Below are 22,414 nucleotides of genomic sequence, written 5' to 3'. Positions count from 1 at the left end.
TCTCCAGCTCAGTACCCAAACCCCTCAATCCATGTGCCCTTTGGCTTCCCCTAGGTTGTTGAATGAGGCTACAGGCTCCTTGCTAGATGATGTGCAGCTGGTGAACACCCTGCAGACATCCAAGATAACTGCTACTGAGGTGACAGAGCAGCTGGAGACCAGTGAGACCACGGAGATCAACATTGACATGGCCCGCGAGGTAGGCTCCAGCACCCTGCAGCTGCCCCTGGCTAGCCACCAAGAAGCAACTCTGATGATGTTGACTAAAGGCCCCTTTTCCTTCTCTGAGCCTCTGCTGGATGCCCTGCCCCTCTGTGACTCTGACTCTGTCCTTCCTGATGCAGGCTTACCGCCCGTGTGCTCAGCGAGCGTCAGTGCTGTTCTTTGTGCTCAATGACATGGGACGCATCGACCCCATGTACCAGTTCTCATTGGATGCCTACATCAGCCTCTTTATCCTCAGCATTGACAAGAGCCATCGAAGCACTAAGCTGGAGGACCGCATTGACTACCTGAATGATTACCACACCTACGCTGTCTACAGGTCTGATGGTCTGCCCCACATGAGCCAGGCAGGAGGCCAAGTGACTGCCTCTAATTCTTCTCCTTGGGCTATTTCTAGCAGAGTACTTTCCCAGGACACCTTCCATGGTCCACTGTTCTCCTCTCCTTACAATTTTCCTGGGAAGCTCATCCATTAGAATCATCTATGGGTTGCTTACTCATTTTAATACCCTTAGCTCCCCATTGCACTTTGGATATGGATATACATCTGTCTACTATACCAGCACTTCTCTAATGCTAATGCACACATAAGGCACCAGGGGTCTTGTTAAAATACAAACTGGGATTTAGGAGATCTGTGACAGGGCCTGAGATTCTGCATCCCTATCAAACTCCCAGAGGAGCTGTTGTTTCTGGTCAGTTGATCATATTTTGAATTCTCTACCTGGACATTCTACAGATCCCTCAAGTTCAACTTGTTTCAGATCAGACTCAAAATCTTCCCTCTTCCACCAGGGTCCTCATCTTCAAATGACACCAATAACCACCACCCAGTCATTCAAGCCAGAAATGAGGAGTTGTCCTTGACTCTTCCCTCTCAAATCAGTCACCCAGTTCTGCTCATGACTATTTCTGCAAACCACTCCCCTGACCCACCTCATTCTCCCCACTGACTGCGATAGCTGGACCTTGATGCAGGTCTTCATTATCTTCCTTTCTTAATTGCACAACAGTCCCTCAACATGTCATCCTACTTTTCAATTTGTCCCTCTCCATGTGTCCTCTCAGAGATGCCATGTGAGCCTTTCAAACACACAAAGCTGACCCTGTCACTCCTTCGGTGATTGTCTCATCTCCGGTGGCCCACAAACCCTCTGTGGCCTGGCCTCCACCTGCCTCGGCCTCCCTCTTCCCCAGCTCACACCAACTGTCCTGGCACCACTGCCTAATCCAGCCCCTGCCCCTGTCCCTGCCCCATGCTCTTCTCACCCACTGGCTTTTGCCTATGCTCTCTGAGCTCTCCTGGGAGGGCTCACTTCTCTGCTTCTCTCACCACCCAATCAACCTGCTGCTCCCCATGTATCCACCAGATAAGGCTGGGCGTCCCCATCCTGCATTCCCTTAACACCCCTGCCACCTCATTACAGTGCTCTGCACACCTTCCTAACAAATGGCTCCTGTGTCTCTGTGTCAGAGCAGGTGGCCTCCTGACTCTGCCATGACCTCCACAAGGACAGAAACAGAGGCTGACTCATCTTTGTCTTTAAGACTTAGCAGAGTGCCTGGCAGGACAGTGGCGGGGGGCAGGGGATCAATATTTTGTTTCCTAATAAGAACTGAGTACCTAATTTCCAGTGAACTTTGGGAAAATCATGCCACCTCTCAAGGCCCATAGTGCCTGGCTGTTGCCAGGAGGTTCGGTTTAAGTTCTAAGGCCTTTCTTCTGCGTAAGGCTCTGTGTTCCTAGGATCTTTATTCAGTGAGCATTTGTGTTGGATATCCCATCTCCACTTCGCCCTACTCATTCCATCCTCCCTGTCCCCTTCTCCCAGGTACACCTGCCGCACCCTTTTTGAGCGCCACAAGCTACTATTCAGTTTTCACATGTGTGCCAAAATTCTGGAGACTTCTGGCAAGCTCAATATGGACGAGTATAACTTCTTTCTGCGTGGGGGTGTGGTGAGTCGAGCAGAGGGCACATCTCAGCATGGGTGACCAAGGCTGGGGATGAGGGCAGGTGTGATGAGGACACTGGACCCGGGGGTTAGGCCCAAGCCTTCAGCATGTGAGCTGAAAAAAATCATGCCAGGAGCAGGTGCCCAGTGAGTTCCCTGGGGCTGTGGAGGTGACTTGTCATGCCCCCCCCACACATAGTACAGGCTGGGCCTTGGGGCACGCCTCACCTGTGACCCACCTCTCACTGTGATCTTGCCACTGTTTTGCTGCCTCTCTGTCCACTCCTTTCCCAGTCTTAATTCCATGGTCTCTATCACAGTCTGTCCCTTCCAGTCATCTCCACCCTTTGTTCCTCTGTCTTTTGTGTTGTATATACTTGGCAAAACCACCAGTCTGCTAGATCTAGCTCCTCTTCCCTCTCTGACCCTGTGTAGCTGAGGCAGCTGAGCATGGCTGGAGAAAAGCACATCCACACTGACTAGATTCTCTTTAAATCCATGATCATGAGCTTCACATGGATATTTAAAGCTACCAGACAACCCGGCTGCCTTTCCCTCCCTCTAGGATAGCAGTTCATTTCTTTGGCCACCTTCCCTTTATCTCTCAATTGGATTCTAGCCACAGCCTTCCAGCACCCTCTACTAAGCTCTCAAATCAGTAACTCCAGAGGGCTTTTTAAGGTGGGCACCACTGGAGAGGATTCCCCATCACTGATGTCTCCCACTGTCCAGCCCCTCCCTCCAGATGCACAGGCTGCCTTGCCTCCTCTATAGCTCTGTCACATCTCACCTTAGGGCCTGTGCCCTGGCTGTGCCCTGTGTGCTGGGAAACTATTCCTCCAGGTATTCACTTGGCCCTCTCTTACAAGCCTAACCTCAAGGAGGCCTTTGCACTTGTGTGAGTTCTCTCTCTCTTTATCTCTCCCTGCCCCCCCCCCCTTGTTCTGGGGATTGAACCCAAACCCAGCCCTGATCTTCTTTTTGTTTTTTGGTACCAGGGATTGAATACAGGGGGCGCTTAACCACTGAGCCACGTCCCCATCCCTTTTTTTGTATTTTATTTAAGGACAGGTTCTCACTGAGTTGCTAAGTGCCTCGCTAAGTTGCTGAGGCTGGCTTTGAACTCATGATCTTCCTGCCTCAGTCTCCCAGGCTGCTGGTATTACAGACGTGGGGGTGTGGTGAGTCGAGCAGAGGGCACATCTCAGCATGGGTGACCAAGGCTGGGGATGAGGGCACCACCATCCCCAGCTTCTGATCTTCTTATTTAATACTTCACACTACCTCTTAGCACTTCCAATCTCCTTTACCCCCTCAGCTTATTCTGTTTCTTCTTGGCACTGCCATCTTTAATATACTAGATAATTTACTTTCTTGTTACATTCTTGGTTTGTAACCTGCCCATGGGTTCCTAACCCCATGATGGAAAATAACTTCCTCAAGGGCATAGATATACATCAGATTTGTTCAGTGACATATGCCAGCTGCTTAAAACACATATAACAATAAATATGTGTTAAAAAATTGGGCACCGTGGTAGTCCCAGGTACTTAGGAAGCTGAGGCAGGAGGATTGCTTGAATGCAGGAGTTTGAGGCCAACCTGGGCAACATAGCGAGACTCCATCTCAAAAAAAAAAAAAAATTGGTAAAAAGAGAGGTTGGGGATATAGCTCGGTTGGTAGAGTGTTTTCCCCACATGCACAAGGGCCTGGGTTCAGTCCCCAGCACCACCAAAAAGCAATTGGTAAAATGAATGAATGTGTGAATGAATTGTGAAAAGGTTTGTGCTTCTCAGTAGAGTAAGGCCATCAATTAAGGTTAATAAGGTTGAGGGCTGGAGATAGAGCTCAGTTGGTAGAATGTTTGCCTCACACCCACAAGGCCCTGGGTTCAATACCCAGCACCACCAAAAGGCGCAAAAAAAAAAAAAAAAAAAAAAAACCTTAATAAGGTTAATAAAGTTTGGCCGTTCATAACCCACTTGAATCAAATGTATGAAATATGATATGTCAAGAGCTATGTAATGTTTTGAACAACTAATAATAAAAAAAATAAAATAAAGCCTTTTATAACAGAAATAATAATAATTATAATAAAGTTTGGCCATCAAACCACCAGAGGGCGCCAGCTTCTTACAGTTCAATTGTGATAGCTGACAGTAGTGAGTCCTAACTGCAGCTGGTCCTATTTATTCCTGGATAAAGGAGAATTCCCATCCATCTTGGATTCATCTCCTCATTCACTCTATTTCATGCAAGACCAATTTTGGCTTTCTTACAAAGAAGGCGGAGAAGAAGGAGAAGAGGAGGAGGAGGAGGAAAGGGTGATGGAGGGGAGGGAAGAGAAAGGAAGAAAAGAAAAGAAATGGGAGAGAATAGTTAACTTCAAAATATATATGATTTTTGATAGACAGCAATTGCACATTTTTCTACATTTTTATTGGTGCATTATAGTTGTGCATAATGAGATTTGTTGTTACATATTTGTACATGCATACAATATAACAATGTAATTTGGCCAGTATCACTCACCAGTACTTTCTATACCCTTTCCGCCTCCCACCAGTTGGTCCATTTCCTCTACTGATCTCCATTTGATTTTTATGAGATCCACCCCCACCTTTCTTTTTCCTTTTTCCTTTCTAGCTTCTGCATATGAGAGAAAACATACAATCCTTGACCTTCTGAGTTTGACTTATTTTTGTTTTTTAACCTGATGGTCGCTGGTTCCATCCATTTTCCTGCAACATAATTTCATCTTTATTTATGGCTGAATAAAATTCCACTGTGTATATATACCACATTTTCTTTATCCATTCATCTGTTGGTGGACATGTAGGCTAGTTCCATTGTTTGGTTATTGTGAATTGTGCTGCTATAAACATGGGTATGCATGTATCGCTACAATATGATGACTTTAATTCTTCAGGGTAAATACTGAGATATGGAAAAACTGGGTCATATGGTGGTTCCCTGCCTAGTCTCTCGAGGAGCCTCCATACTGATTTCCATAGGGGTTGTAGTAACTTACAGTCCCACCAACAGTATAAAAGTGTTCCTTTTTCTGTACATCTGTCTAGTATTTATTATTTGTATGCTTGATTGCTGTCATTCTGACTGCTGTGAGATGAAATCTCAGTGTAGTTTTGATTTGGCAGTGTTGTACATATTTATGGGATACATTGTGATACTTCAATATGCATATATAGTATGTAAAGATCAGATCAGGGTAATTGGCATAGGCATTCCTTCAAACTTTTATCATTTCTTTTCTAGGAACATTCAAAATTAATAACTCTTCTTTTGAGGTGTTCTCATCAGTCTCTTCTGCCTCTCTCCTTCCCTTCAAGGTCCTGGATCGGGAGGGTCAAATGGATAACCCATGTACGAGCTGGCTGGCGGATGCCTACTGGGACAACATTACAGAGCTGGATAAACTGACCAACTTCCATGGACTCATGAATTCTTTTGAGCAGTATCCTCGGGACTGGCACCTGTGGTACACCAGTGCTACCCCAGAGAAAGCCATGCTGCCAGGTACCCAGGCCTCAGAACCTCCCCCTGTTTGCTATTCTCCTTCCCTCCATTCAGCCTTTGTTTGCCCTTCCCTTTATTCTTCCTCCCTCTCCCCAGCTCCCCTCCACTGGATGCTCTCCCCACAGGTGCCTCTTTGTTTCCATTCTGGGTCCTTTCAGACTCTCTCCCTCTGCATTTATTTTCCTCATCCCCAGGTGAATGGGAAAATGCCTGCAATGAGATGCAACGAATGCTGATTGTTCGCTCCCTGCGCCAGGACCGGGTGGCATTCTGTGTCACTTCTTTCATCGTCTCCAATCTTGGCTCCCGCTTCATTGAGCCACCTGTGCTAAACATGAAGTTGGTCAGTGGCTCTGCCTCCTGTGCTCTGTTGTGGTCTCCTCAAGCTCGCTGTCTTGCCTCGGCTCTGGGGCTTTCCTTCCTGAGGCTATCCTTGTGTTTCTAGGTAATGGAAGATTCAACTCCGAGATCCCCACTGGTCTTTATCCTGTCCCCGGGAGTGGACCCCACGAGTGCCCTGCTCCAGCTGGCAGAGCACACAGGCATGGCCCAGCGCTTCCATGCCTTATCCCTGGGCCAGGGCCAGGCCCCTATTGCTGCTCGGCTCCTCCGAGACGGTGTGATTCAGGGTCAGTGTCCACGCCTTCTTTCACACTCATACTCAGCCCTGGTCCTCTGACTCCAGTCATAGTACTGTGACTCTAATAGCTCCCACTTTTCCACAAGGCCCCAGGAGTGGCAGACTTGGGTATTGGACACCACCCCCACTGCCACCAGGTGGAAAGAATAAGGAATGTTTCCCTCTGACACCAGCATCTCCTTACAGGACATTGGGTGTTTCTGGCAAACTGCCACCTGTCATTGTCTTGGATGCCTAATCTGGACAAACTGGTGGAACAGCTGCAGGTGGAGGACCCTCACCCTTCCTTCCGTCTCTGGCTCAGCTCTAGTCCCCACCCAGACTTCCCTATCTCAATCCTGCAGGCCAGCATCAAGATGACCACAGAGCCACCAAAGGTATGGGTGGCTATCGAGGACTCGCATCAACAGAGTCATCTGGTCTGTGTTTCCTCTTGATGGCATCAGAGAGAGAGGTCTTAACTATAATAACAACACAACTTTGTTTGATTTTATTGTCCTCTAAAAACATTGAATCTCTCTTCTTTGTGCCAAACTCCTAGAACATAATAGTAACATCTAACATTTCTTGAGTGATTATTATGTGCCAAGCAGTTTTCTAAATTCTTTTCATTTGTTAACTCATTTAATACACATATACACATACAACATCATGTAAGAACTGTCACCCCCAATTTACAGATAGGAAACTGAAGCACAGGAAAATGTGAGTATTCCAGAGTCAGAATATGGGTAGTTGTGCTCCCAAATTCTTTTTGTGGGGAGTGGGGTACTGGGGATTGAACTCAGAGGCATTTACCACTAAGTTATACTCCCAGCCCTCCCTCTCTTTTATATTTTGAGACAGGGTCTCCCTAAGTTGCCCAGGTTGGCCTAGAACTTGTGGTTCTCCTGCCTCAGCCTCCCAAGTAGCTGGGATTACCAGCATGGGTGTCTGTGCCCAGCATAGTTTCTGTGTGTGTGTGTGTGTGTGGCCGTGGGTGATAGAGATTGTACCAGGGGTTCCTTTTTATTTATTGTTTATTTTGAGACAGGATCTCGCTAATTTACCAAGGCAAACTTGTGATTGTGATCTTCCTGAGTTCTGGAATTGCAGGAGTAAGCCACCATGCCCAGCCCAATTCTTTCCTTCAAATTGCAGAAACTTCCTGTTTCCCAACATTTCCTTACATTCCCTTCCTAAAGTCACACTTCCTGGACTCCTAGTCTCGTTCTCCTTCCTTCTAATGCTCTAAAAAGTTTTATCTCCAATATTACAAGCTCACCATTGAAATGCAATGATACTTATCTTTTAAAATCTGCTCATGTCATTATACCCCACCCACATACCCCCTAGTAAGTTATTTTGGTAGCTTTTTATTGCTCTTCCTTGAGTTCAAAAATCACACCATATGAAAAGCACAGGGACCTGCTTGTCAGTTACCTACAAAGAAGTACTCTGAACACATTTCATACATTTATCATTCTAACCCTCCTTGCCCACCCTGGGGTAGTTGACACAGTTGACTGTCCCTGGCTTCTCTGACACAGTACTACTGTTTCTCCATCTGTCTGTTGACACATCATTTATTACTTCTGTTTCCTTTTCCTCTTTGCCTGTGGTCCTATCTCGGGACGTAGTCCTTGATTCCTGACTTCTCTCATTCTACATTTCCTCTTTTCACAAGTTCATGGAGAAGTTGTCGTTTTTGTGATTTCAACTCTTAATTCTTGTCTCTGGCTCCAATGCCAAGCTCAGTTCTAGATCTGAATTGCCATCCAATTACAAAGCATTTTCTCTTGTCACACCAGGCCCATAAACCTCACACTCTTAAATAGAAGATATCAGTTCCTTCAGTATCATTTACCTTCTCTTCCCATTTTCGTTACTGGCACTACTATTTTAAAAAATAATAATAATATGTAAAAAATTTTTGCCTTTATTTTTTCTGCCAATGAAAGTATTCTGTGCCCCTTCTCCTTTTGGACTGGTGATTGAACCCAGCAGTGCTATACTACTAGGTGAAATCCCCAGCCCTATTTATTTATTTGGGTACTAAGGATAGACGACAGGGGCTCTTGATCACTGAGCCACATCCCCAACCCCATTTTGTATTTTTCTTAGAGACAGGGTCTCACTGAGTTGCTTAGCCCCTCATTTTTGCTGAGGCTGACTTTGAACTCACAATCTTACTGCCTCAGCCTCCTAAACTGCTGGGATTACAAGCATGCACCATTACACCCTTATTTTTTACTTTGAGACAGGGTCTCACTAAGTTGCTTAGGGCCTTGCTCATTTGCTGAGGTTGGCCTTGAACTTGTGATCCTCCTGCCTCAGCCTCAGTCTCAGCCTCAGCAACTTCTGAGGCCCTAAACAACTTAACGAGAACCTGGCTCAAAATAAAAAGAGCTAGGGACATAGCTCAGTGGTAAAGCACTCCTGAGTTCAATCCCAGTACAAAAAACAAAAACAAACAAACAAAAAATCAGGTCAAATAGTCCAGAAATTAGTCACCAACATAACAGAATATTTTGCAACACACACACATTTTCCAGTGTTGGGGATGAAACCCAGGGCCTCAGTTATGTTAAGCAGAAGCTCTGCCACGGAGTTACATCCCCAGCCCCTTCTCTTTTAAGAATCCATTTATTTTCTTTTTTAATTTTAGAATCTTTTTTGGTCTTATAAGAGAAACGTGCATCCTGTGATGAGCAGAGGTGTGTAAATTTGGAGGAAGTGATGCTGAGGAGTGCTTAATAAAAGTGAAAGGCAATGATGAGTCTGAAGGAGAATCTAAGAGGAGGGAGACAGAATGGCTCTGCAATGAGGAGGATCCAGTGGAGAGCAGGTCCTTAGTCCTGGTTGGGTCCAAGAGAGCTTTTTTTCTGCTGCAGATGCGGGACTTCCCCATGATCCACCAAACCATCAATGAGAGCAGAAAGTTCAGGGTATACTTGGTAAAACGGAATTTCTTCTGGGAGCTGACAGATATTCATCAGTTTAATATTCTTAAATAGAAAAGTCACATGTTATTCCAGAAAAGCTGTAAGAATAAGAATAGTACAAGGACACACCCACTTATGTTACACAGATTCATATGTTAACTTTTTGCTCCATTTGCTATATCATTGATAAATCCCTCCCTCCCTCTCTCTCTCTACCTCTCATCAGGGGCAGCCATGCACACATGCATGAAAGCACATGCACACACACAGACTTTTTGTCTGAACCATGTTAGAGTATATTACATATATCATAATTCTTTACCACTAAATACTTCACTGTATTTCAGTGTGAAGAATCCAATCCTAAGAACAGGATGTTGTACATGATTGCAATGTGCTCAGCTTCTTCAATAAATTTAACACCAATACTATATTTTTATTTAACCTATTCTACATATTCCAATCTTGTGAAATAAACCAACAATGTCCTTGATAATCCACCACCTACACACACACTACCACAATCACCACTAAATCCATCCTAAGACCAGATATCCCAATTTTGTCCTTTGAAGAAGGCCAATTTTTGCATCAGGAAATACAAAGGCAGTCCAGATAGTTAAGGGTACAGAGGTTCATCTGAGTTTTATTTTAAATAAGAAAGTCCCTAAAGCTGGGCTTGGTGCTGTATGCCTGTAATTTCAGCTATTCCAGAGGCTGAGGTAGGAGGATTGCAAGCTCCAGGCCAGCCTGGGCAACTTAGCAAGACCCTGTCTCAAAATAAAAAGCAAAAAGGACTTGGGCATGTAGCTCAATGGTAGAGCATTTGTCTAGCATGTCCTAGGTTCTGTGTTAAATCCCCAGCAACACACACACACAAACACACGTCCCTACAAGCACAGCCAGTTGCCAGTGTAAGGTATGGTTCTAGAGCATATTATTGGATTACTTCCTTTTATCTAGTGTTTTTATTAGATATTAAGTAAGTCATATTTATATCTGCTTAACACAAATATTTACAAGATATATACAGGATATAAGGATCATGATTCAAGAATACCTGTGTGTCCACCAATCTTCTTTTTTCAGGGTTAGGCTTTGAACCCAGGGTCTTGCACATGTTAAGTATAGGCTCTACCATTGAGCTACATCCTCAGTCTTGAAATTTTATTTTTTTTCCACATGGATAACCAGTACCATTTATTGAATAGTTCACAATTATCTTTCTGATCCATAATGACTGCTCAGCCTTAAATCATGCTTTAATATATGTATGGGTTTTGGGGTCCTTTTTTCTGTTCATTGGTCAAGTTTTTTTTTATCCTGGGATCAATACTTATAGATTTATTCACTATATAGATTTATAATGATTCTCAATAACTGGTAAGGCAAATTCTCTAAACTTACTATTCTTCAGGGTATTCTCAGCCTTTTATTTTCCAATATAAAGTTTAGAATTAGCTTGTCAAATTCCCCCAAAAAAGATTTATTGAATAATTTGGGGGAAAATTAACATCTTTAGAACAGTGAACCTAATCCATGAATATAGTATGTTTTGCCATTTTTTAATGTCAATAACATTTTGTAATTTTCTCCATAAGTATTTGTATATTTTAATGAGATTTGTTTCTAGTTACTTTACATATTTTGATGACATTGTAAATAGCATTTTTTTAAATGATTTTTTTAATATTTATTTTTTAGTTCTCGGCGGACACAACATCTTTGTTGGTATGTGGTGCTGAGGATCGAACCCGGGCCACATGCATGCCAGGCGAGCGTGCTACCGCTTGAGCCACATCCCCAGCCCCATGTAAATAGCATTTTTAAAAATCACATTTTTGTTATTGCTATCCATTATTCTCACTTCAAGTTTCTCATTGCTCTATCCTATTGATCATAGATAAGTTTTCTTTAAGTGACAGGGATGTAGCCAAAGGGATATGCTTAGCATGCATGAGGACCTGGGTTCAATCCCCAGCACCAAGAAAACCATTCTTTAACATATCACTCATCCAGCTCTAGGTATAATGGTGGTGTCTGCCTGTAATCATAGTGACTCAGGAGGCTAAGGCAGAAGGCCAGCCTGGGCAACCTAGTAAGAGCTGTCTCAAAAAGAGCTTGGGATGTAGCTCAATAGTAGAGTGCTCCTGGGTTAAATCAATCCCAGTGCCACAGGGGAAAATAAATCCTACTCAAGATAGAGTGTGGCTCCATGATGCCTGGAAAATCAAGTCCAAATGTCTCAAATGATCATTCTTCATAACATGGTCCTTCTTTCCCCACCTATGCATCTGCATTTGACTTCATCCAGACTCATCCTCTCACTTAGTTTCTTCTTTGGGCCTTTTTTCCTTTAATTCCTTCTATCTTCAGGGAACCAAGATCCTCCTCTCAAGTCTAATCATAATCATATCCTACTCATTTGTAAGACATAGTTCAATTCCTAACTTGTTCAAGGAGCTTGCTAAATCCAATCACACAGAATGTTCTTCCTTAATCATACTGATGATATACAATGTCCTTTTAAATCTATAGTGAACCTTTGCACTTAATTCTGCACATTTTTGTCAATTAGCAGTTACATGGGATTATGGGTGTAGCTCTGGGGTAATGTGCTTGCCTGGCATATGCAAGATCTTGATTTTAGGGCTGGGGACATAGCTCAGTTGGTAGAGTGCTTGCCTTGAATGCACAAGGCCCTGGGAACCACTAAAAACAACAACAACTTGATTTCAGCCCCCATCACTGAAAAACAAAGCAAAACAAAAACCATCACCACCACCACCACCAACAACAACAACAAACAGTTGAACTGGATGTGGTGGGACACACCTGTAACCTCAGTGACTCAGGACCCTGATGCAGGAGCATCACAAGTTTGACGCCATCCTCAGCAACTTAGTGAGAACCTGTCTTAAATAATAAATAGAAAAGGACTGGGGATGTGGCTGGTGGTAAAGCACCCCTGGGTGGTTCAATCCCCAAGCACAAAACAAAAACAAAACATAACAAAGTTGAATGTATTTGTCTTTGCTTTTGTTCATATTTTCTGACACTCCCAAATTGAGTTGGTTGACCTATCCTTGAGAACACCACGGCTGAGAGTATCAAATGTAGAGGATCAAATGTACAAGCCACTGACCTATACAGGGCCCATGTGTGAATCAGGTAGAAAAAGGTACTTAATTTTGTAAATGGGTGCACATGTTGGCATGCAGATCAAGGGTTAGATTTCAAACTCCATTCACCTCTTAAACCAGTGCCTCTGTGCAGTGAACAACCTCCACAACTGTACATGGTTGTGCTAGTGGCCAGACTAGGCATGGAATATGTCACCTTACCTGTGTATTTCATTGCTCCTAGGGACTAAAGGCCAACATGACACGTCTTTACCACCTGGTATCGGAACCACAGTTTTCCCACTGCACCAAACCTGCCAAATATAAGAAGTTGCTATTTGCACTCTGCTTCTTCCACTCTGTATTACTTGAACGCAAAAAGTTCCTGCAGCTTGGCTGGAACATTATCTATGGCTTCAATGACTCTGATTTTGAGGTTTGTGCTAGCCAGGGGTCCCACATCCCAGTCTTCTTTCCTGATATTTCCTGCCCCATGGCAGCCCTTTGGGAATATTGGCTGACAGAAAGCCTGTGTTAAAAGCCCCTTTAGGAGAGATCCTGTCATAACTGTATGTGGGGCTGGGGTTGGGACAATGCACAGGTGTCAGAGAACCTGCTGAGTCTCTATCTGGATGAGTATGAGGATACACCCTGGGATGCACTCAAGTACCTCATCGCTGGTGTCAACTATGGTGGACATGTCACAGATGACTGGGACCGGCGCCTGCTTACAACCTACATCAATGACTGTTTCTGTGACCAATCTCTATCAACTCCATTCTACCGGTAAGGGGAAGGTGACACTGAGCAGGGGACAAAAGGACACAGACCAAGTGGCAAGGATTGGGGGCAGGGGAAGTGTTTGAGCAGATAGCATAAGATTGAGAGAAGACCGAGTTTGTAGGTCTGGGAGGGGCAACAAGAGCCAGGAACTGGACAAACAGGACATGCACAGGGACAAACAGGACATGCACAGGGACTGGGGTCTTGGTCTGGCATAGAAACCCAAGTTCTGGTGACATGGTGACAGTGATGCTGTGGCTCCCCAGGTTGTCAGTCCTAGAGACTTATTTCATTCCAAAAGATGGAACCCTCGCCTCTTACAAGGAATACATCAGCTTGTTACCTAGCATGGACCCTCCCGAGGCCTTTGGCCAGCACCCCAATGCTGATGTGGCCTCCCAGATCACAGAAGCAAGAACCCTTTTTGAGACTCTGCTTTCTCTGCAACCCCAAATCACACCCATCAGTGCTGGTGGCCAGACCCGGGAAGAGAAGGTAGGACCAGGCAGACCCCTGGTGGGGAGTGTTAAGGAGGAAAGGCTGTGCTGAGCTCATGCTTCCTCAGGTCCTTGAGTTGGCTACTGATGTGAAACAAAAGATCCCCGAGATGATTGACTATGAGGGGACCCGAAAACTGCTGGCTCTCGACCCCTCCCCACTCAATGTGGTTCTTCTGCAGGAGATTCAGAGATACAACAAACTCATGGAGACCATCCTGTAATATGGAGAGGGGCTCTGTGGAATGGGAGAAGGGGAAGGGGAAGGCCTTCACCTCCTGGCTGGGTATGGCTCTCCCATGCCCAGCCAAAGTTCAAACACTCCACCTACTTCATCCTGCTTAGGTTCTCACTGACAGACCTAGAGAAGGGCATCCAGGGCCTCATCGTCATGTCAACAAGCCTGGAAGAGATTTTCAATTGTATTTTTGATGCCCACGTTCCTCCACTCTGGGGAAAGGCAAGATTATACTACTGTTGATTAAACCTGTGCTAACCAATGAGCTCTCCTCTCACCACACCCCCATCTTCTGATTCTAGGGAGGGCCAGAATTTGAGGTTGCATTGTGGCTCTACCATTCACTGGCTGTGAGACTCTGCACAGTTTAATAACTTACAAACTTACTCAGAGAAAGTTACTAACCTCTCCAAGTATGTTTCAGAGATTTCCAGTACTGTGCATAATAGTCAATAGGTACTTTATTAATAGTACAGATTGAGAAATCTGAAATGTTCCAAAAATATGGAACTTTTTTAAGTGCCAATATGATGCTTGAAAAGTTTGATTTTGGATTTTCAGACTAATGATACTCAGCTGGTAAAGTCTGTCAAATATTCCCCAATCCAAAACAACAAACATTCTCCAAAATCTGGAACACTTCTGGCCCCAAGCATTTCAGATAAGGGATGCTCAACCTGTATTGAGGTCACTGTTATTAATTGTTGTCATTTTCTGTTTCTTTCTTGGGAATTGGCTTTTGGAGAGTTGTTGTCCAACTGTTTTGGAGAGTTTTTGGTTGAAGAGCAGGGGCTGACACCACATTGTCTTCCCATAGCCGCTCAGGTGCTCAAATAAAGTTCTGAATGTATGATGGAATGAATGAGCACAGGCACTGCCTCCTCCCCCAGGCATATCCCTCACAAAAGCCACTGGCTTCATGGACCCGGGACCTGGCCATGCGTGTGGAACAGTTTGAGCTGTGGGCTAGCCGGGCACGGCCTCCTGTGATCTTCTGGCTCTCTAGTTTCACCTTTCCCACTGGGTTCCTTACTGCTGTGCTGCAGTCATCAGCTCGTCAAAACAATGTGAGCAATGTGGAAAGGGGGAAGTGGGAGGGATGCTGGGGGATATGTATTTACTCTCCTCTCTGGGCCTCCCTTATTCTCACCTTCAATCCTCAGATTTCAGTGGACAGTCTCTCCTGGGAATTTATTGTTTCCACAGTGGATGACAGCAACCTAGTGTATCCACCCAAGGTGGGAATTGGATAAGCTTTGGGCTCTGAGAAAAAGGGGATTTGGTGGAGGAGAGTGGTGGGAGCAAAAGTGAAAAGTTCATCAGAACAGAAGGGAGGATAGAGTTAGGTCAAGGGTGCTGGCAACCTAGGGTCTAAACTTCCTCCTACCTACCCTCACCTTTCTGTAGGATGGTGTCTGGGTTCGGGGCCTATACCTAGAGGGTGCCGGCTGGGACCGGAAGAACTCCTGCTTAGTGGAAGCAGAGCCCATGCAGCTGGTCTGTCTCATGCCTACGATCCACTTCCGACCTGCAGAGAGCCGAAAGAAGAGCGCCAAGGGTGGGACAGCTTCCTGAGGCCTGCCTACCCCATTCCTTGTCTGGACCCTAATCCATCCCCGGCTCCAGTCCTCAGTTTCTCTTCCAGGGGCTTCAGGGATCTGATTGCTTTTCCTTTCTTTTTTCTCAGGCATGTATTCTTGTCCGTGCTATTACTATCCCAATCGGGCAGGCAGCGCTGACAGAGCCTCCTTTGTTATTGGCATCGACCTAAGGTCTGGGGCTATGACTTCTGATCACTGGATTAAGAGGGGAACTGCTCTACTCATGAGCCTGGACAACTGAGGCGGCTTCCTTTTCTTCCTGGCTTGAGAGTGGGTTGGGGACTCTGGAAGCCAAGTTCATTGGCTTTGGCTGAATCTGGCGTGTATTGGGGCCCTGGAGATAACTACTCATTCTAGCCATAAAGGAGGATGAGTTGTATTGGAGCTGTGTGCAGTAAAACAGCACAAGCCCTAAGTGTCTTAATGGAATGGTGGTGATTTAGGGAGTAAGGCCGGCCTTTATTCCGGGGTTCTAAAGCAGACAGGAGTTACTATGTGTATGTGGTGCTGGGGATTGAATACAGGGCCTTGTGCTTGCGAGGCAAGTACTCTACCTACTGAGCTATACCCACAGCCCAAGACAGGGATGACTTGTGAGCTCCTACTGTAAGGGGAAAGGAGCAAGGGAAGTGGGGAGGCCTTGAGAGGAAAGGAGGCGTGGCTCTGAACCAATGAGCAGAGCGGTGGAGCCTAAAGAGGGTGTGGCCTAAACTTCCGGGCCGGACACAAGAGGGGGCGGGGCTTACATTGGAAGGGCGCGGGATCCAAATGGAATTGGGGTTTATCAGGCAGGGATCCTGGGTGGGCCCGATAAATTGCATCCTGAACCCCGCGCCCTGCCCGCGGCATTCTACCCAGCACTGGCGTTGGTCGAGCCGGGCCCGCTGAAGGCGGGGCGAAGCCGAAGAGAAGGACTTCAGCGCAAGGAGGGGCGGGACCACAAGAAGGGGGCGGGGCTGGGAAGGGGGGGTACGAGTGTTTGTGTTGGAAAATCCAACTGCGCCACGGGGCGGAGCGGCCCCCCCAGCCCCGGCCTGGGAGAGGGGGGGCCCGCTCGACCCTCGGGAGACCTTGGGGACCCTAAACACCTGGGACCCCCAGAACCAGGTAACGGGGAGCTGCGAGGGCGTCTGGAAAGAGGGAAACCGTCTCTGTACGAGGTGGGCGGGACGTGAGAGTCGCGGGAGGGTTAGAGCTTGGGATGGACGTTTGAGTCTCTGAAAAGGCTCTGGGAAGACCACCGGGGCGCAGGACATCCGGGTTCCCCTGAAAAGAGTGAGGCGGGTGGGGGAAGAACTGGGAGGCGGATATCTTGGGTTCCAGATGTCAAGACGAGCCAGAAAGGATTTCCAGTCTCCCCTTGGGCTGGGATTTCCCCTTCCTGACACTAGGGTGGGGCGCGGCAGTCGTAATTGAAGGGCTAAACTAAAGGGCAGAGTTTGCAGTCAGGTCAATGCGATGGCCTATTGAGGTCAGATGTGGCCCTCCAGTCCTGTGACCATTTCGAGTCTCCCTCCAGTTCTTCCCACAGGTGGGGTATATAGTCGCGGCCCTCACCTTCCTACCAGGAACCCGGAGAGCCCCAGCGGTAGCCTTCCCCCCACTCCGCTGAACCTCCTTCCACACTCCCCTACCCCCCCCCCCCGCCGCCCCGCGTCCTGCCCCTACTCTGCAGTCCTCGGTTCCCTAGCCCTCTCCCGGCTCGGGCCCATCTCAGTGCCGAACCTTTGCAGCATAGCCACGAGATGGCGAGGACGAGACACAGAAGTCCAGAACTGAAGGGCATGCAGGTGGGGATGTGACCCTGAAAGCACTGAAGCCCCCCGCCTCGGCCTGAGGGAAAGATGGGCCGAGACTTCCTGTCATCTAGGACCCCTCACAGGAAATTATGGGTGGGAGAGCACTGGGCTTAGGGTGGGGAGGGGGCGGGGGACTCTGTTTCAGCCTGGTTGAAACTGATTTAGTGGGGTGGGGAGGGGTACGCGGATTGGTTATTAAGCAAGGCCATTCGCTTTCCTGTCTGCTGTGGCGTGTGGCTGTGTCTTGGGGTGGGGGCTGAAGAGAGTAGGGAGACTGTGAGGAAAGTCGAGGGCAGAACGTCTAGTTCCCGGGCACGGAGAACCCTGGGAAGAAAGAAGGGAAGCTGCCAAATGCGGCGCGGCAGAAATGGACTAGGTGGTTTAAGGGAGGGAGGGCGGAACCCTAGTCACAGATCTTAATTCGGCTCCCAGTCCCTTCCCGAGATTGCTTGCCCTGTTGCCAGAGTAACTGGAGAGTGAGACTCTGCAGCCAGATTCCCGAACTCTCTCTGCCCAATCCGATGCAGCGGACGTGGTTGACGTCACGGCTCTAGAAGCCAATGGGGAGCGGGCATTATGGAACGGCCGGAAGAGGGAGAGGGGGAAAAGGTGGTGGAAGGGAGGAGGTAGCTGCTCAGGATCTGCACGTGCACTCCCACACGCTCGCGCCCACCCTTCCCTCCGCCGCACGCGCCCGAACACCCCCTTGCGCCTGCGCGGGAGTCGGGCACTCCCCCTCCTACTGGTTTTGAGTGTTTGCAAAGTGGTCCACGGTACTCTCGTCAGTTCCTTCTGACCCAGACGTTTGAGTCGGCCTGCACTCTTTTGCCGGGTCTCCACTGTTAATGCCCATCTTCGCACCGGAGGGCCAGCTACCTGTTTCCCACTACCCCCCCCACCAGCTGGCGCCCCACACTCCCAGGTGGGCTGGGCGGAGCTGTGGTTTCCGGCCCCACGTGCTGAGTCGCTGCCTTCCCGGGCTCTGGCCTAGGTTGCCTCCCCAAAAGAAAAGGAGCGTGTACAGCGCCCCTTACAGAGGCTTTGCCTCCCCGGGCCAGCTGTTGTTGGCGAGGGAGGGCGCTGCGGGAAACCCCGTACGACCCAGGTGACGCTTCTCAAGCCGTCACGCCCATTCTTCGCGTGAATTCCTGCTTTGATGTGCCCCAAACCCCTTCCAATCTCTAACGTTTCCTCTTCACCCTCCCTAGTGTTCTTTGCACCTCTCTTGGCCCCTTTCGAACTGTCTGTCCCCGTATCCACTCGTCCTTTTCTGCTTCCCAGGGTTATATAACTCTTCCGCTCGCCGTGTCCTGATTTCAACTCCACTGACTCCGCCCTGGAACTGTACGGGAGGGGAGGGAGAGTTAGGGACCCAGACAGATTCCGACCGGCTGGGGCACAGGGGATCCCGTAGATAGGAGACGGAGCCCCGTGGGACCAGGCGCTTCGTCCCCCGCCTCCCGCCCCCACCAGAGATCTCGCCCTGGAGTGAGAAGGCACAGTATCCGAGGGGCGTGTCGTGACTCCCGTCAGAAATGTGGGTTGGGAGGTCAGGGCTGAAGGCGGAGAAGAGGAGGCAAGCGAGAAGCCCAAATCCCTAGGATTGGAGTCGTATTGGGGCCAAAAGAGATAAGGGCAGAACTCCTGGGTTCTTAGTCGGCTTTTCGGGTTCCCAGAATTCCTAAAGCTTTTTCCCAGGAAGCTTAGTCAGCGCCACCCTACCACCCCCATAGGGGTCAAAGGTCTGTGTTAGAGGTGGCCTAGGATGATGTCACCAGTGCACGTGCCCCGGGATGGTTGCCAGGCAATGAGGCCTCTTCCCCCTTCCATACCCTCCCACCTCTAACCTGAATCCAATCCCGGTCCCATGCCATCTCTTTCCCCTCTCCTTTCCCCTGGCCTTAGCATTCTGCAGGTGGGAAACCCTGGCATGGAGTTTTATGAGGGGGAGGGGCACGGGTGTGGTGTAGTTGAAAGACTTTGCCCCTAGGCTGGACTGAGAGAACCTTGGGTCACTTTCCCCTAGATTGACACCAGAGAGTTTCCTCTCCGGGTCCCTCCCTCCTTGAAAGAGCTTCCTACAAGCCTTTATACTTTTCCACCTGCTGCATGGCCCAGATTCCTATTGCCCCCTTCCCTGTCTAGAGTTGAAGTGGGAGTGGTTGCAAGACATCTGCTCCTAGGAGAAGAATTGTATGTGTGGGGATACACACCAGCTCACCTCTGACGTCCCCTTAACTGATGGCTCAATCCACTCCCCAAACTGAGAAAGGGTCAAAAATAGGTTTTTATTCTGTGTAAGGCAGATGGATCAGTTTTGAGGCATCCCACTTGGAGAAGAGGGACTTAGTTATAACTATGGCTGCCCTTCTCTGTTAAGTCCTGGGTTTGGTAGTGGTATTGGAAAAAAAGTATTTGTTTCCATGTGCCTTAGAGTTTGGACTCTTAGGACAGACCTGGATTCTAATCCCAATTCTTAGTGGCCATTGAGACTTGGAAAGGTCACAACCTACCAGAGCCCTAAATTCTTAATCTAGAAAATTTAAATATTAATATCCACCTCCCAGGCAGACGGGAGGGAAAAGATAATTTATAGAAAGCACTTAGCACAGTGCCTGGCCCCAAATGAACATTGAATGAATGCTTGTTATGAAATATTTATTATTAAATAGTGTTGTTATTTTTATTATATTTGGTGGGTCTTCTCTAAACTAGCCATGACCTTAGGAGTTAGTTATGGAGGAGTGGAGAGCTTGTGTAATCGTGTGTGTGTGTGTGTGTGTGTGTGTGTGTGTGTGTGTGTGAGAGAGAGAGAGAGAGAGAGAGAGAGAGAGATGGGGTGGGGTGCTGTGCTGGGGATTTGCTTTGCCTGTTCTTTGCACTTTATTTGATGAGGGCTTTAGTAAGACATGTATTCTTTCTTTAGTATTATAATTTTTTTCCCCTTTCAGAGAAGAAATAGCTAAGACTATTCCTTTGACTGTGAAAATAAAATAATCGTGCTGTGGTTGGTGATTTTGAAGCAAGACCCCAATCTCCCCCCACCCCCCATGTTGTTATCTGGAGCTTTTCATTTTGCAAAGGGACTCCACAGTTTCCCTAGCAGGGACTGGGCTAGGCTGAGGGGTGTGTAAAAGGTTGGGGTGGGTGGGTGGAGAGAGTCTTGTGCTGGGGGCTGGGGGTGCTGGTAGTTAAAGGAAGAGACCGGAAGGGAGGAGGAGGGAGCCTGCTGGTGGGGAGGGAGGGAGGGGAGGAGGTGGAGGAGGAGGAGGAGGAGGAGGAGGAGGAGGAGGGAGGGAGGGGGTTGGGGAGAGCCTGCTACAGTTCTTTGTTTGACTCCGGGACTCAGGGACGGGGAGGAGGAGGGAGGGAGGCAGAGGCTGCAAGCGCCGGGGCAGGCCCAGGAGGCAGAGGAGGGACCGTCTCCCCCGCCCCCCCAGCCCCCCCAGCCCCCACTCCCCTCCCTGCTGCTTCCCCCCTCCCTACCCGGACTCTGGGGGCACCGCCGGGGGACAGACACCCAGCAGGTAACCCTGGCCAGGATCGCCCTCCCCCCTCTGATTTTCCTCCACACCCTCCTGGATGACCCCTTTCCCCCTTCCGTCTCCCCGATTTCCTCGGCCTTCTTTCCCTAGCCCTCCGGTTCCATCTCCCCCACTTGGGCTTGTCGCCTGCTGGCCGCACCACCCGCGGTCTCTGTCTCGTGCAGCCTGACTCCCTTCCTCTTGCTCCGCCTGTGCTCCCCAGGTCTGCCCGAGGCACCTTTCTGGGCTCTATCTTGCTGTTTCTCTGGGCTCTTCCCTTCAGACCTGTTCCCTGGGGGCGGAGGTAGTCCTGTCCTTTTCTCCCCCCCCCCCAGTTTTCTGGGCCCCCCCCGCCCCCTTTCTCTTTCTAAATGTCTCTAGGGGTGGGGAGAGAACCGGAATTTGGGGGGCCCTATGGAGGGGCAGGGGCTGTGTGTTGCTGGGAAAAGGGGAGGTGAGTGTGTATGGGGTGGAGAAGAGGAGCCGTTAGAGACCAAGATGCCTCTGTGTTGTCCCTTTAAATGGCCCTCACATTTCTGGGGACGTGTGTGTGTGTGTGTGTGTGTGTGTGTGGGGGGGGGTGTCTAGGCGCCTGTCTGGGGGGCAGGGCCCTTGGTTTGTCCACACAATCCGGGGTGGTAATGATTTAAAGGGACAGCCTTGGTGTGGCCGCTGCCACCCTGTGCCGGCAGGAGGGGGAGCCGGCAGGGCCTGTCTGGGGAGGCTTGGCTGGTGAACAGGGCATTTGAGGCTGTCTGTTGCAGGGCCTGCCAGGTCTGGGATGGTGCTGTGCTGGAAGGTACACGGAGAGGTGACAGCCTGCCTGGGGGGTGCTTAGTCAGGACCCCACTTTTGGATCCATGTGTTCCTTGGCCAAGAATCCTTGAGTCTAAACTATGGAATCTGTTGGCCATCAGGTAGGGGACACCAGCAGGTCTACAGGTCAGCAGCCTGGCCTGGGTACTTTAGAGCTGGCCCTTCAGCTCCCCTTTTGTTGTTTGGTTCTGTGCACAAGAAAGCCCCAGCCCCTCCTCCAGATCCCCCTTCCTGTTCACATGCCCCCCCCCCCACACCCACCCACCCCAGCTGTTGGACAGATGAATTACAGCCTCCAGCTTGGGGCCAGGGCTGGTGAGGGATTAGAGCTCTGGGGTTGGCCCTTTAAATGGTTTTGGCCCCTCCCCCACTCTGGTGTCCAGATGCCCCTTACACACCCATCTGATTACCTTGGCTGCCCCTCACTCCTCATCTCAGTCTGTCCTCCTCACTTCCCTCTCTAGGCTAGACCCATATGCCCCCTCCCCACTACACAACCACATGTACAAATGCTGTCAACTGTACACATACACTCCCTAGTCCTGTATTCTGAGTCTCACTGTTCTGGAGGGTTCTAGCTTCAAGCTCCCTTTTCCAACAGAAGGACCTTACTTGCCTTGTTTTCCCAGCCTGCAGCTGACCACTGCCCTGGCTGAATGAGGGGCCTTGCTTGGGTCAGAAATAACACTTCCCTGGGGGCAGTGTCATCAGCAGCCATGGAGACTTGCAGCACATTGCATCATGGAGGCTGGG

General features: G+C 48.7%; 1 protein-coding gene across 1 annotated transcript in view; it reads left to right on the top strand.

Moving 5' to 3' along the window:
- DNAH2 (dynein axonemal heavy chain 2) overlaps positions 1–15,763 on the top strand; it is a gene marked incomplete at both ends in the record, with an annotated part of 105,556 nt that extends 89,793 nt beyond the window's left edge. The window contains 16 exons of the mRNA XM_081271519.1: positions 55–199; positions 345–544; positions 2,058–2,184; positions 5,531–5,717; positions 5,912–6,060; positions 6,163–6,346; positions 6,544–6,734; positions 12,648–12,839; positions 13,005–13,189; positions 13,453–13,681; positions 13,752–13,903; positions 14,029–14,143; positions 14,812–14,988; positions 15,085–15,159; positions 15,329–15,479; positions 15,609–15,763. Of these exons, the coding sequence (XP_081127645.1) occupies positions 55–199; positions 345–544; positions 2,058–2,184; positions 5,531–5,717; positions 5,912–6,060; positions 6,163–6,346; positions 6,544–6,734; positions 12,648–12,839; positions 13,005–13,189; positions 13,453–13,681; positions 13,752–13,903; positions 14,029–14,143; positions 14,812–14,988; positions 15,085–15,159; positions 15,329–15,479; positions 15,609–15,763 (2,614 nt within the window). The remainder of the gene's footprint in view (positions 1–54; positions 200–344; positions 545–2,057; positions 2,185–5,530; positions 5,718–5,911; positions 6,061–6,162; positions 6,347–6,543; positions 6,735–12,647; positions 12,840–13,004; positions 13,190–13,452; positions 13,682–13,751; positions 13,904–14,028; positions 14,144–14,811; positions 14,989–15,084; positions 15,160–15,328; positions 15,480–15,608) is intronic.
- Between the last annotated feature and the right edge of the window lie 6,651 nt (positions 15,764–22,414).

Source organism: Spermophilus citellus (genome assembly GCF_964194105.1).
Source record: "Spermophilus citellus genome assembly, chromosome: 17".
Classification (NCBI taxonomy): domain Eukaryota; kingdom Metazoa; phylum Chordata; class Mammalia; order Rodentia; family Sciuridae; genus Spermophilus; species Spermophilus citellus.
Note: the sequence above shows the minus strand (reverse complement) of the source record. Positions and strands in the feature narration are given on the sequence as shown.